The sequence below is a fragment of the Amphiura filiformis genome, chromosome 1, assembly GCF_039555335.1.
Source record: "Amphiura filiformis chromosome 1, Afil_fr2py, whole genome shotgun sequence".
In the NCBI taxonomy this organism is placed as follows: Eukaryota; Metazoa; Echinodermata; class Ophiuroidea; order Amphilepidida; family Amphiuridae; genus Amphiura; species Amphiura filiformis.
Window position 1 is genome coordinate 101369389 of NC_092628.1, and position 16307 is coordinate 101385695.

The 16307-nt window shown below is 37.0% G+C and overlaps 1 protein-coding gene across 1 annotated transcript; it reads right to left on the minus strand.

The window, feature by feature from the left end:
- Nucleotides 1-297: 297 nt before the first annotated feature.
- Nucleotides 298-10664, minus strand: LOC140165061 (testis-specific serine/threonine-protein kinase 2-like). The gene is made up of 10 exons (XM_072188483.1): nt 10373-10664; nt 6313-6453; nt 5606-5702; nt 4733-4876; nt 4107-4238; nt 3639-3761; nt 2985-3134; nt 2536-2689; nt 1679-1821; nt 298-1130 (listed from the first exon to the last, which is right to left on the minus strand). Exons 1-10 carry the CDS (start codon nt 10544-10546, stop codon nt 637-639), a joined length of 1752 nt encoding a protein of 583 aa, XP_072044584.1. The 5' UTR covers nt 10547-10664; the 3' UTR covers nt 298-636.
- Nucleotides 10665-16307: the final 5643 nt, after the last annotated feature.

Here is a 16307-nt window from a genome sequence, read left to right on the forward strand (position 1 = left end):
TGAAGAACTGTCCTCTTTTGTCAAAAGATTTGGCAATAACAAATTACTAACACTATTTTCTGTATTCATTTTGCTATCAAGTGACAATTAAATTGCTTTTATTCATTATGTATCCTTAATCAATATAATATTCCACTAAAGGATAGTAGTTATGATTGAAGCAGATCATGAAAGGAAGGATTGATATTATAAATGGAAATACTCAATATTTTTTGTTTTTTAATTCAAAAATAATTTTGATTCGCCAAAATGCATAGTATTACTATATAAGCAAGTAGTAAATCTGCCTTGGTTAAAAAAAAATACAATAGAAAGTAGCTCTTCCATTATTGAAAAAATGTTTTCTGTTCACTGTAAAATCTTATTTTACTAAAAATGTATTGATTAAGGTTCTCTTAAAGAGATAAAAATCAAATAAAAACTTGAAAAATAATTGACATGCTTCCTAAATGTTGTATTTATTGTTGTTGGAGTGCAATAAGTTTATGTGAAAGTAAATAATTTGAAGTTGAAACAAAAATTTCACTCTGGATATCTTCAACAGAAATTTTGTCCACAATTTAAAAACATTGTTTGTTATCAACAATGTTATCAACAAGTCCTTAGTTTTACACAAATCAATAATGCAGTTTTCTGTCATGGAGCATGCATGAAGTTCTCCAGTTTAGATCTGAAGGAATTGGCCATCATTTGTTCTTCCGGATCCAGAGCACCAGGAATTGCCCAAAGTGCCAAAGTCTCCACGGTTATCGCATTCCGCCTGACCATCAACGCTGATCTCTGTTTCTTGACACCAGCTTGTGTTGCCACCTTGGCAGAAACATAGTAGTGCATATCGTGGAGTTCTTTATCAACTTTGTCTTGATGTAAGCGAGTTGCAGACCGCATGAGATCTTCGCTGGCCATCATGATCTGGGAACCACTTGATGTTATGCTACCATTATGGAAGATGAGAGAGCCTCGCTTGAGAGTACCTCCTTTTTTAGTGGGTAGATGATGTGGATGAGTTAACAACATAAGGCTACTTTTACGATGCATTCCACCGGCATGTTTCACTCCCCCTAGTGAATGGATGTTATTGTTAGCCAAGATGCAGGACACGTGAGTACTCATTCCTGTCGCTGGGGATACTGCAAATTAAAATGGTAAGCAAAGAGAATCACAATTTAATTCCAGCGCATATGCCGCCAATGCGTGTTACTCTGTTGGTTGTGACTGAGGCCATCCTTTTGATGTGTAATAACTTTCAAGCATGCCATGTACGTAAAAATCGTGTACATGGTCAACCAATATTTCGATCGTAATAAGTAAACATGTCTTCCACTGGAGTGTATGGATTTTAACTGTAATAGCCCAATGTGCCACTAAGTCAAGTTTCACTATTTTGAAAAATTAAAAGAGTTAAAAGTTGCGGTACCAATTTTGGCTTAAAATCTCCCATAAAATACAACTTACAAAACTCCTATGGAGATTGACAATCATGGATATTGATTAAAAGGTTGACAGTTTGGTGAAAAACATGAGATTTTGATGGCTAATTGAGACCATAACAATGAAGGCATGTATCCAACTTTGCCCAACTCATTGGTATCTAAATGTCAATGATTTTTGAAGACGAGGTAAAGATTATTCAAAGCAGTGATTTTGGTGCTAAATTGAGAACACTTGTATTACTCACAATCAGCTTGGCTCAGTTGTTTACCGATCCTCTTTTTCACTGGTCCTGTGATGCCTAGATCTGTCTGCCACAGATGGATAGGTACTGAGGTCATATTTTTGGCCCGTTTTATGCCGATGTTGCTACTTGAGCCCTCACCGTATCTAAGGTAAATAGAAGTGATATTTCAGAGTTGTAAGATTTTGACATAACTTCAACACAATATAATTGCATTTAAAAATGAACACACTCACAAATACACACAGCTCAAAATATAATAATTCAGTGATTCATATACATTTTCTTGCTTTTTTCTAAAGCAAATATGTGACAGCATTAGTGGAGAACCATTTAAAAGGGTATTTTGTGATTGTAGTATCTGACATAGACGGGGTAATTGATTTCTCGCTCTGTGAGCAAGCTTGTATACGACATTGCGGTCATGGTTATACTCTCTCCACTTGAGTGAGTGCCGCTATAGCCTGCTGCGCGCTGTAGTCCATACAAGACCAACGCAATATAAAATTGAGAGTCTTGGTCAAATTTTGAGTTCAAAGCGCACGGCCAATTTTCAAAGCGCAAGCTAACGACTATAATATCTGTTCAACACGTATTTTCAAGTGTATGAGACCACATCTGGTTTCTTGAGAAAAATTCATTTACGGGAGATATTCATCATTTTCTAACTCAGTATCCGAAGATTTTCGTCTGATATCAAAATCGTGCATAGCAATTCACGTGTATTGATCCTGTGTATTCATTTTAATGTCACTGCTGCACCAAATAATTATTAGCCAGGTGATGTCAGTGTGTCCTGTTGACATTCTCACATGAGCAATACATCCAGGCTACCCTTATAATATACTCCAGGTACTTACACGTATCTAACTGCTACAGCCCTGAGTATATCAGTGACTCGGGTGAAGGTTTCATCGCTGGTTTTAGTGCCTCTTTTGTGATCTTCAAAGAATCCATGCTCTGCATTCATGTCTAAAGAATCGCAATGCTTCCCTAGACTTGATCCTATTGACACTGTGATAGAATAGTAATGGAATAATGATTTCATTGGACCTTTTGAACACCATCCAGTAAATTCACAAACCTAGCTGGGGTCATCTTTTGAGTCTTCTTTGGTATTTGTTTACATTTTGAAACTCAATAATGCAATGCTACAGGAAACCTGTAATAACTGTTATCTCAAACATTTGTGAACTTGCATTACACATGAAAACACTGCCACATACAGAGATATAGAAGGAGCTTTATGGACACAAATTCAAGAAACAGAGTTGCTGTATGGCCACAAAGTTTATTTAGGTCTACTCACACAATGATGATTCTGAGTGCACAGGTGTACTATAAGCTGCTGTAGATGTATCTATAGGTCTATTCAACCAGTCCATATGTTTCAACTCATCCAATGTAGGACGACTCCTTGGATCTGCAGACAGCATGGCTCGTACAAAGTCTCTACAATCTGAAGGCGTACAAAGCAAAGGTAGATGTTTCAATTTGTAGTGTCAATGAAGTATCAATACAGATGAATAGAACAAATATAGGCCAAGCTAGACAATGGAACCAAAAAGCAAAAGGAAAGCTAAGAAACATAATCAATGCAGGACAGCAATATGAAGAGAAGAAGATTCTGTCAACTTGCACCAAGTACTTTGGACAGAAACAGTTGGCAAAAACCTGTTGATGATTGGCTGTCAACAACTCAAACTTATAACCTTTTTAAAAGTTTTAAATTATGTCTTCTTCATCTCTTTCTTGGCCTGCCAAACCTGGCTACCAAAGCACACCATGTAAATGCTTGTTTCACACCATGTTACACTTTCACTTGTTTTCACATTTACTGATACCTTACAAAGTTACCATTATGTGCATTCTTCCTGGGAAAATATAATGTCCATTTTGACATGTACATCTGCCATCTATAAACATGATAAACTAATGATGTAGGGCCTACCAATTTACAAACCTTTTGAGACTCTCTTGTGAAAGCGTAGTTTTTCCTGTGGATTGTAGATAGAATCTATCAAGATATCCAAGCATTCATCATGATATGGTAGACGACCACATAGCATGCAGTATAGGACAACACCTAGGATAAATAGATGTGGAGAAAAGTGAAAGTGAGGGTGGTGAAAATGTGAACATTGGCCAAAATTTGACAATTATTATTACCCCAAATAGTGTGATTTTTAGCCTAGTTTTATGTTTTGGCTACAAACATCAGTGGCGTATATAGATTCATAGGAGCATGGGGGCATGTGACCACTCCCCCAGGTGGGGGACAGGCCCTGAGGATTGATGCCCATGACTACAACAACTAGAGAGGCAAAGCCAAGTAACAAAGCCTTAAATACCATGCAAAGCACCTACCCCCCCCTCAGAAAACAATTACTAGTACTGCCATTGGTTATGCCATTTCCTTAATACTTCTTACCTAAACTCCATACATCAGCAGCTTTTCCATCATATGGCATTCCTTCCAGTATTTCAGGAGCTGCGTAACCATAGGAACCACAATATTGATTTAACTTTTGGCCAGGAAGACACATTGTTGCAAAACCAAAATCTATGAAGTTATGGAAAGGAGAATAAAGATTTCAATTAGCACATTACAACAACACAACAAACTCCTTAAATATATCAAACAAAATGCTTTAGGAGAGCTTAATAATTATTATTTCTCTTTATCTTCTTGCTTGAAATAATTTCTTAAAATGCATGGGGAGAGCAACCACTAGGTCAATTAGATGTTATAATTGTTTAAAAATATGATTTTTTTTTTTAAACTACAATTTATGTTCACGAAATCATCTTACACTGAAGTAAAAAAAGTTTTGTCTGTTTGTCTACTTTTACTGTCTGTCTACTTGTTGTCTTTTGTTTTTCAGCCCATCACTGTCATTCATTTGTGCTTTTTGTTCCGAATCCGAGTTTGTATAATGATGTTGCTGAGTTTATTGTCAATGTTGTTGTTACTGAAGTACAGAATACTCAAGATGATAGTCGACATTTCTTCTGATAGTTAAACCAAATTTATTTTCATTTTTCTATACTACTGACCTCCAATTTTAATATCATCACGCTCATCAATGAATATGTTATCACACTTGATATCACGATGTACTATATCAAGAGAGTGCATGTAGGTGACTGCATCTAAGATGTGACGAAACATGGCTCGGGCATCTTCCTCCGCCAAATGACCTAGAAATGGATCAAAATGATATAATACAATGAGAGGAACTTAATGATTTCATAATTTCCAAAATGAGGACATTTTGAAAGAGAAATTTGTTAACATGCAAAAGTGGTGACATTTTGAGAATATTTGCAACAATTCTTTGTCAATTTGTCTTTCAAATCCATTTCAGCATTATCTTGAATTCAAACGAAGAAGCTACAAAGTCACAGAGGTGAAAATCGTTTTACGAATAAAAATTTGAAAGATCATGGGCCTACTAGAAAATTTTCTTTCAAGATATAGAGTAATATCAGATGTTTTATTGGACAAATTGAGAATACCGTTCCCTGATGAGGACCTATAATTATAATAGGTTTAAAGGCAGTACCGCAAAGAGGAGGAGGCTTTGTTTTTCCTAGCCCGAAATCCGGATTTTTGTTAGGGGCTTAATTTCCATCCAAAATGTGGACCTTTTTGAGAAATTGGCTTACATGCAAAATGAACGGACTTAATGCCCTTAAAATAAAACTTTTTGAGGCAATTTGAACAAAATAAATTGTCCCTTACTGTTTTGTTTTGAATTTAGTAGGCGCTATACAGTATGCCAGATTTTAAAAAGAGGAAGGAAAGAGAGCTGTACGAGAGGGAGGGTCCGTAGAATGAAGGAAAGAAATGTAAAGCATAAGAGACGTATTGTTAAAGAGAGACAAACAGAAAAATGAATAATCGCTTTGAATATTGAAATATTTTACCTCTTTTGTTGATGTATTTGAGTAGATCTCCTCCAGGTAGATACTCCATAAGTAGGTAAGCATGTCTATCTGTTATCATGGCTCCATCCAATCCCACCTTTGTTGAAAAAAATCATAAACATCATCATAAACATCATCATAAACATCATCATCATCATCATCATCATCATCATCATTACTATCACCATCATCATCATCATCATCATTACTATCACCATCATCATCATCATTATCATCATCATTACTATCACCATCATCATCATCATCATCATCATCATCATCATCATCATAATCATCATCATCACCACCTCCAGCATCATCACCATCATCATCATCATCATAATCATCATCATCACCACCTCCAGCATCATCACCATCATCATCATTAAAAACAACATGAACAACATTATCATCATCATTATCATCATCATCATCACCACCTCTCATCATCATCACCATCATCAACATCATCATCATTATCATCATCATTAACAACAACAACATCAACAACATTATCAGCATCATCATCATCATCATCATCATCATTACTATCACCATCATCATCATCATCATCATCGTTACTACAGTATCACCACCATCATCGTCATCATCATCACCACCTCTATCAACATCATCATCATCATCATCATCATCATCAACAACATTATCATCAACATCAATAATCATTCTTTGTGAGCCATACTTACCAACCGTTCATGTCCCAGCATTTTCATGACGGTAATTTCTCTTGGCAGGAACTTATCAATAACTTCTTTCGGTGCTTTTAGTTTGTAGAAAACTTTCACTGCATAGGTGCGGTTAGTTTTACGGCAATACATTTTCTTCACCTAATGAAAAGATATTAAAACCCGCATAATTAATTCAAAATTAAAAAAGAAAACGAAGTCTCCACTTCACCAACTCAGATGGAACATATTATCCGATGTTGCATCCATACACATTTAAATTAACAAATTAATGATGTTTAATATCTATTTATTTGCACATGATGAGGGACGTATTAGGCCTACATGGGGGGAAATTTTGCTCCCAAAATAGCACACTACTTTCAGTTACTATACTTTTGAAAGCACATTACTTCGTCAGCTATCTACTGTTGATAGCACACAATTTCGTCAGCTATATCTACTGCTGATAGCACACAAAACTTCGTCAGCTACCTATTGCTGATAGCACATTACTTCATCAACTATATTTACTGCCGATAACACACTACTTCATCCACTATCTACTGCTGATAACACACTATACTTTATCCACTATCTACTGCTGATAACACACTACTTAATCCACTATCTACTGCTGATAACACACTACTTCATCCACTATCTACTGCTGATAGCACACTACTTCATCTACTATATTGCTGATAACACACTACTTCATCCAATATCTAGGGGAGAGCGGGGAGTGTTCGCCCTATATTTTTCTGACCAGCCTAGCGATGTCAATTTTAAGGTTAGGGGTGACCTGATTAGCCCATGTGAAAGCCCTATGTCTTAGCTATATACGACCACAATTCCAGGCCTATAGGCCTTACAATAGCAACAGGATAGAGCAAACGAAAAAGTTTTGCAAAGTGGCGAACTTGCCCCATACTGGGGCAGGTTCGCCCATATGGTGGGGTAAGTTACCCTAATCACAAAAAAGGTTTAAACATTGCATAACAATAACAAATTAAATGCAAACATTTTAGCAAGAGTTTACAGGGCATTCATTCTCTTCAAGGGAGTCACTAAATTGTTGCAGGGGTCGGGTCAGGGTAAAATGTAGGGGTCCAAAGTGAGCTTAAACTTATCATGTTTACAACTTCGGGGAGATTATGGATTAGGACATAAACGGTGGTATGAGTAATACTGATACCACATAACTTTAAAAAACATGCTTTTCAGTAGTTTTACCTTGTTTAATGGCATAATTATAAATATTTTGCATAATACGCTGATGGGGCAGGTCCGCCCTCCAGTTTGGGGTAAGTCCGCCCGGGGAAGATATAGGGCGAACATGCGCCCCATCCTCAAAAGGGCGAACGTGCCCCTTGTGCACATTTTTGTATTTTCTTCAGGGTATGCAAAATACAAATCGAATAAGGAGTTTATAACTGCATTAAATCTTTGACAAATCCCATATGTTCCCAATACAGATTTTCATTAAAACCATCTGATGTATCAATGATAATACAACATTATTAATGCAAGAAAAAATTACCTTTTGGTGTAATTTTTTTTTTTTTGTTTTGGCTGCAGTTCGATGAACACGTCCCTATATGTCGCGTAGCTAATATGAGAAGTTTATAACGACCTATGTCACCTAATTTTCCCATCACCAAATTCCCCGATAGCCGTAGTGCTGAGAAACAAGGGGTGGGCGAACCTGCCCCTAGGGCGAACACTCCCCGCTCTCCCCTACTGCTGATAGCACATCACTTCTTTTCTACTGCCGATAGCACACTACTTCATCCACTATACTGACTGCTGATAGTATATTACTTCATCAGTTATCTACTGCTGATAGCACACTACTTCATCAGTTATTTATTGCTGATAACACACTACTTCATCGACTATCTACTGCTAATAACACACTACTTCATCCACTATCTACTGCTGATAACACACCACTTCATTAGTTATCGACTGCTGATAGCACGCTACTTTATCCACTATCGACTGCTGATAGCACACTACTTCATCAGTTACCCAGCAAACACAAAACGTTTTCGACATCATTCGCAAAAGGTTATAAAAGGTTGTCAGAAAACGTTTAAATGTCGGGTTATATAAAGGGTATATTAAGAGTATAAAACGTTTTCATAACCTTCAAAAAATTGAAAAAATTGATAATCAGCAAACAAAAATGTTTTACAGAAAACGTTTAAATGTCGGGTTATATAAAGGGTATAAAAACGTTTCAATAACATTCCAAAAACATTCTTGAAAACTTGATACAAAACATTTTAAACAGAATGTTATTTTGGGGTTGAAAAATTTTTTTAAGAAAAATGTTTGCCCAAAATATTTTCAATAACGTTTTCAAAACGTTTTCATGACCATTATATACCCGACATTTAAATGTTATTAAAAGGTTTTGTAAAAAACATTTCTGTGTTTGCTGGGTTCAAATATTTTAACATAATGTTATTTGAGTACCGTATTGACACAATATTTGGCAAAAACGACATGCCAAATGATCTAAAACATTCAGTTGTTGACATGTATGCCGACGATACCTTGATTTATGTTTGTAGTAAAGATGTTAAGGAAATAGAGAATAACCTAAATGAAGATCTTAATACACTCTGTAAATGGTTTGATAATAATCTTATGAAAGCAAATGTGAAGAAAACAAAAGTTATGTTACTTGGTACACCTGTTAAAACTAGTAAAATTAATCATGTTAAAGTGTATATGAATAATGTTGAGATTGAAAATGTCACATGTTTTAAATATCTTGGTGTTCAAATTGATGTTAACTTGAAATGGAAAGAGCAGATCAACAATATTTGTCGTAAAGTGTGTACAAGTCTTGCAGTCATGAGAAGAGTTAAGCCGTTTGTCCTGAGAAGTTCACTGATTACTATATACAACACTATGGTTTTACCACATTTTGATTATGCAATTACTATTTGGAGTAGCTGCAGTGTAATAAACTTAAATAAGCTTCAAAAACTCCAAAACACGGCAATGCGAATTATACTAAGTGTACCATACAGAACTCATATAAACGACATGTTACGTACTTTAGGCTTCATGAATATAAGAGACCGTATTATTTTCTTAACTGGATGTATGATGTTTAAAGTTAAAAATGAAATTGCACCCTCCTACCTCAATGATCTGTTTCGTCCAGTTAATATCATTCATTCTGTTAACACTAGAGGTAGTGTAAATGGCGATCTATATGTTCCAAAGTGCAATACAAATTATGGTAAAAGCTCTTTCCAATACAAAGGTAGCGTATTATGGAATGTTATTTCGAAAGATATTCGTCAAGTCAACTCACTAATGCAATTCAAAAAGAAACTCAAAGATGACCTGAAATTGTAGCACAACTAATTCTGCAGCTCATACATGTCATATGTTTTTAAATACTTCGTGTAGCTTTTGAATTATTTTAATTACAAAAACTTGGTTTTCATGCTGTATAATATTTATATTTAGATTTATGTAAGCTCAATTTTTTATGGTTTATAATAATGTATAATCTACGTGTATTTAATGCTTTTATATGTTTGTCTCAGGGCCCTACTGAAAATCAACATTGTAATATTTGTTGAGTAGGTTACCCTGTTTAAATATGGTTAATAAATAAATAAATAAATAAATAAATAAAATGTTTGCAAACCTAGTTTACAATAACATTTTTTAAAAACATTTAAAATATTTGTTGTAGTGTGTTTTCATACAAAACGTTTTAAAATGTTATCATGACCTTATATAACCCGACACTTTAATGTTATTAAAACGTTTTTACCTAAACCAAAAGCCAAAATATAACTTATTTAAAACGTTTGTGTGTTTGCTGGGTATTTACTGCTGATAGCACACTACTTCATCGACTATCTACTGCTGATAACACACACTACTTCATCCACTATCTACTGCTGATAGCACACCACTTCATTAGTTATCGACTGCTGATATCACACTGCTTCATCAACTTTATCTACTGCTGATAGTATACACTACTGAAATATTATATTAACATGATTAAAATATAGGTTTATCCTATTTGAAATGGGCCTACCTTTGTATATAGTCCCTCTCCTAAAACACCTTCCTCAACCAGGCCAAGTCCGAGGCAATCTAGCGGATGCGAATCATTTCTCTGGGGTAACCACAATCCGTTTCCTTTCCTTTGTAATTTGAGCGTCTCGTCCGTGTAGCAGATTCCGTCCTTTGCTTCCATTCGGGCTTCCATCACCCCGGTTTTGTTTTGGTTTTTTTACCCCTAAGTGAAGGTCTGTTACCTAAAATCGTCGACGTTCATAAACTGAATTATCTTGACAAAGATTTACGAAAGCCGGTTTATGCGAAAACCACGGGAATCAAACCGAGGAAAATTATTGTTGGCCTACATGTTATATTTCCCAGTGGGATTTCTGCACGATTGTGGGCTTAACGTGCGCGTATTGTCACCAGGGTATCACGACGCGTCTGGCGTAGCACGCGTCATATGCGTCACGGTGATCAATGTTCAATCAAAACGCGCGTTTTAAGGCCAGAATAAGGGCAGACACATTCATCCACTCGTATTTGAGATTTCTTGATACTTATGACCACTAAAATGTACTTGAAACCGATAAAATGCAACTTGTTAATATTTCCTCCTATTTTTGTTTGATATAAAATCATTATTTTATTCTTTTCAACTCCAAAAAGTCACATGGCTCAAAACAGCGTTGTAAATTGGCGGGAAATAATGAGTCAGGAATAATTATGCGAAACAATTAATTATTTGTGATTACGCTCGCGATTTGCGTTGCATGACGCGGCGCAACCTTGCGTGTATGTCCAACGCAGTAAGGGAGCTATCATCGGGGCTATAATTTTCTTCGGAAAGGGATGGGGGTCCCAAATATACTGGGGGGAGTCATAAATTTTTGGCAAGAAAAATAGGGGGTTATAAAATTTTTGATGACCAAAATGTAGGGAGTCACAAGATGACCACAAAGAGTGTGTTTATTTTATTCAAACTTCTGATTTCAATTCAATTTTAGCCTGTTTAGGGGGTAAAGGTAGGGGTGTGTGTGTGTGTGTGGAGGGGGGTTATAAAATTTTAGGAGGGTAGCAACTTTTATAAATTTGGGACCCCCCCCTTCCAAAGAAAATGATAGGTCCCTAAAGTTGCATTCGGGTTGACGCCAGCAAACGTGTGTTTAACAAAACAAAGATTTGCAGTCAAAATGCCACTCAGATTTTTCAATTATATTGAATTTTGGCGCATTAAAAGTAGACATTATGAATTCATTGGTGCAAAAAGATGCACATTTATTTTAGACCATGCACTGGATACACCTTTTACAAGCGTGAAAGTCTTTCCGTTTACAAATAATATATCCGTTTTGTGCATAATTTTGATATTTTTTTACTAAAACGTCGATTCTCACAGTTCACTTTTGACAACTTGCACGTTTTTGTACTATCGTCAGAGCACATCAAATAATAACGGAAAAGGTTTTTCGTTTTTTCAAAATTTTTGTTTCAAACAAAAATATACACCATTGAAAGCCAATAGGGTTCTTTATAGAACAAACAAAAGTTCTGTAGCCAAGAAAAAAAGGTTCTTTGTAGAACCTTAAGCTTGAAGAACCTTTAAGGAATCTTTAAGAAAGAACCCTCAAAAGGTTCTAAGTAGAATAGAAAAAAAGTTCTTTATCCAAGAAAATGATTTTTAGTACCAAAAAGGGTTAACACTAGGCCTACTTTCTACTTTTCTTAACTTTGTGATGAGTCCCTGATTGAATGAATTAGAATGTCCCTAGGCCTATTTAAATCTTTAAGGTTCTTTATAGAACTTTTAAATGTTCTTTTTAGAACCTTATTACTGCTTGGGGTTCTGCATACAGGACAAAAAAGGTTCTAAGATGAACTTTTTCTAAGAGTGTAACCTTAAAGGAGGATTTCGTGATCCTAGCATCCTCTTTTTATGACATTTGTCAGTAGATATCCACGAAATAAGCTTATTTCCAAAATTTCAGTTGATTCCGATTTTGCGTTTGCGAGTTATGCATGATTATGTGTATTACACTGCTCCATAGACAATGTGTTGTAATTTCGTTCTGGTGCACCAGAACGAAATTCAAATTTGGCGATATTTTTGCTAAACAAATTAATCTGCAAGAAATATTTGGTACCGTACATAAACATTATGTAGCCAGAGGTAGGCCTATCCAGTGGTGTAAAAATCTCAACTTTTTTTGGAAAAGTGGGGGGATGAGGCTGTGGATCACGAAATGCCCCTTTAACTCTATAACCGACACCCCATTTGCATATTGGGAATGAAGCACCTATATGCTCTACCGCTTTTTTAATTTTCTTGAATTTTGACCAACTTTGATATAAAATTGGATCGATTGAGCCCATAATTATTGGTCGAGCTATAGCGAGACATATTGGGCGTAAAGCATCCAATTTTAGGGCTGTGCAATAATTATGAGCCCTGGGGAGGGTAAAATTGGGGGGGCAAGAAATTTTTGGCAAGCTGAAAGGGGGGACAAACAATTTTTGGCAAGCTGAGAGGGGGCAAGCAATTTTTGGCACGCATTCATGGGGCGCCTTTTTAATAAAACGCTCTAAAAAGGCTTAGGAAAACAGTATGGAAACGCTTATTATGCAAATTTTCCTGCACGCTGCGCTCGCAACATATACGTAGGCCTACATCTAGACCATTTAAGGTTTGCAATTTGGGATCCCAAAATTTGGCATGTTCAAGGGGGGGGCAAGCGATTTTTGGCGGGCCGAGGGGGGGCAAGCGATTTTTGGCGAGCCGTTTGGAAATTTTGGGCTCATAATTATTGCACAGCCCCTTATCATCATTATGTTTTGGATCCAATATTTTCACACACTTGGATTCTCTAAAACGTAATAATGAGAAATAATTCACAAAAATAGGCTTAGTTGAAAAATGTTCAAAAACTCACCAAATGTCTTGTCTTGTCTTGTCTTGTCTGCTACTGCACAAAACGCCTGGTGTGGCTATCAGCGTACAGATCATGCATCGATTCGCTGATAACTTATTAAATTTTCTTCTCAATTTCAATTTCCTTACCGCCGATCAAGTTCTTGAAAGAGGCCACATCAGGAGCTATTTTGGTGGTAGGTGGCAGTGAGTTCCATTTTGGTATTGTCCGTGGATAAAGTGAGAATTTATAGCAGTCTTTGTTGGGGCGTATGACGTTATAGTTAAGTTCATGAGTTTGACGAGTAGTGCGTCTGGCTGTAGTGTTCTTGGTCAGGTGATGACTGATGTTAGATGGTGTGAACTTGTGAGTTTCTTTGTATATAGTTATGAGGCGAGCCTTTTCCCTTCTGTCTTGAAGAGTGTCCCATTTCAGATCATGAAGCATGTCCGTGACACTGCTGGTGCGTCTGTAGTCGCTCTTTGCAAATCTAACTGCCCTCCTCTGGACTTTTTCTAAATTATCCTGATGAATTTTCTGGTACGGATCCCAGATTGGGCTGCAATATTCTAGTCTCGGTCTCACCAGGGTTTTATAAGCAATCTCTTTAGTGCGAGGGGAACAGTTCCAAAGGTTTCTTTTCAGTAAGCCCAGAATGCTGTTTGCTTTGTTAACAGTCTGATTTATGTGTTTAGCCCAAGATAAGTTGCTGGATATCTCGACCCCCAAGTAGGGATGGTGATCTACAGTTTGGAGAGTAGAAGTTCCCATGCGATACTGGTGTGGAATGAAACTTCTTTGATGTGTCACGTGCATGATGAAACATTTGGATATATTGAACTTCATCTGCCAAGTTTCTTCCCAGGTACAAAGAGAGTTGATGTCTTTTTGTAAAATATCACAGTCCTCAGGAGAATTGATAGCTCTGTACAAAATCAGATCATCTGCGAAGAGTCTCACTTCAGATGTTACTCCCTCCGGGATATCATTAATATAGGCTAGGAACAACAGGGGACCAAGGACAGTCCCCTGGGGTACTCCGGAAATTACAAGTGAACTTGGGGATGCCTGTCCATCAATGACGACACTTTGCTGGCGTTTCGTCAGGAAGCCCTCAATCCAAGATTTGGTATCTCCTCTTATTCCAAGGTGGTCTAATTTTGTGAGGAGTCGTTGATGCGGAACCATATCAAACGCTTTACTGAAATCCATTATGCATAGATCAGCACGGCCACGGTTATCAAGGATCTCAGCAACATCGTTTACCAACCCAGCAAGCGGAGTTTCGCAGGATCTACCACTTCGAAACCCATGTTGTCTATCGCACAGCAGAGAGTACTTTTCCAGATGGTTCATGATATTGCTATGGATTATGTGTTCTAATTGTTTACAGGCAATACATGTCAGGGATACCGGACGATAATTACTTGGGAGTGACCTATCGCCTTTTTTGAAAATTGGCGAGACGGTAGCATTCAGCCAGTCCTGGGGTAAAACCCCTGAAGAGATGGATTTTTGGTAAATTTTCTGAAGAATGGGTGCCACACTTGAAGCACATTCCTTTAATATCCTAGCTGGAATGTTGTCAGGACCTGACGCTTTATTGATTTTCAGGTTCTTGAGCAGTTTTTCAACTCCAAATGTAGTGATCGTGATTTTTGGCATATCTGGTACAGCACTAACTCCAAGATTTGGAATAGAAGAAAGGTCTTCTCTAGTGAAGACCGAGCAAAATTGCTTGTTTAGGGTCTCTGCCTTCTCTTTGGCACTAGATGCTATACGACCCGTCAAATTTAGGGGAAACGCCAAAAACATCCCTACGTAGGCATTTTATATAATTCCAGAAGGGTTTGGTGTTATCAGTTTCAAGACATTCACCAATACTATGGACATGTTCCCGATGCAGTGTCCTCATTTGTCTGTCAATTTTGCGTCTTGATTGTTTAAATCTGTCCCAGAGTTCAAAATCACCAGTTTTTCTAGCCTTGTCATAAAGCTTGCGTTTTTTCCTGATATTTCTTTTCATGGTGGCATTTATCCACGGAACACTTGGTTTGGATGAAGTCATTTTGGATGGTATATTAACATCCATTGATTTTTGGATAGTGTTTGTAAAGCGATTCCAGAGCTCATCGATGTCCAAGTTCTGGACAACTTCTTCAGTTAATTCAGCACCAAGTTCATCGAGTTCATCAGTGATTTTACTGAAATTTGCTTTTTATACAGGTACACTTTCCGTTTTGGAAGTTTTGTGATTTTGGGTTTAATAGAAGCATGTATGACGACTATGTCGTGGTCGCTAATCCCTGGTTTTACATCCACATTGTTGACAAAAGCCGGATTATTGGTAAAACATAGATCAAGGATACTATTGTCTCTCGTTGGTTTTAAGACAACCTGCTGAAGATTGTGGTCTAGAGCGATTTCTAACATGGTTTTACTTGGTCCTGGGTAACGACCACACGGTTTGAAGGTATTTGTGACCCAATCTACATCTGGTAAGTTAAAGTCACCTAGTAGCCAAACAGAGGACTGCTTTGGGATCTTTTCAAGGAATTTTCCAAAAGGCGGACGTAATCCGAGTTTGTTTTCTGAGAGCGGTAAAATCCTCCAATGTACACTGGAGCTATGCCACTAACATGGATACTAATCCACTTCAGTTCACAACCCTCTTGGTCTAGCTCCTGTTCGTCTTGGGCAATAAGATCATTTTTAACGGCCACAAAGACGCCACCGTGGCTATCATTATTATTGTCTCTATCTTTGCGAAAAATATTGTAATGAGATGGAAAAACTTCACCGGAGGTAATATTGCTGTGAAGCCATGATTCAGAACCCACAACTATATCAGGTTCCTCTTCTTGGAGGAGGTACTGAAAGCCAGCTCGTTTTGCATGCACACTCTGGCAGTTAACATTCAATATTTTGAGAGAGCGAGTTTTAGGTTTGGATTTCATTGTTTTGCGTTTATTTGATTTATCAGTCACAGTGTGTCCACTTCTAACAGGGCTAGAAGTTTTCATAGGGCTATCAAAGTTGGAGTCCGTAGGTAAACTATCA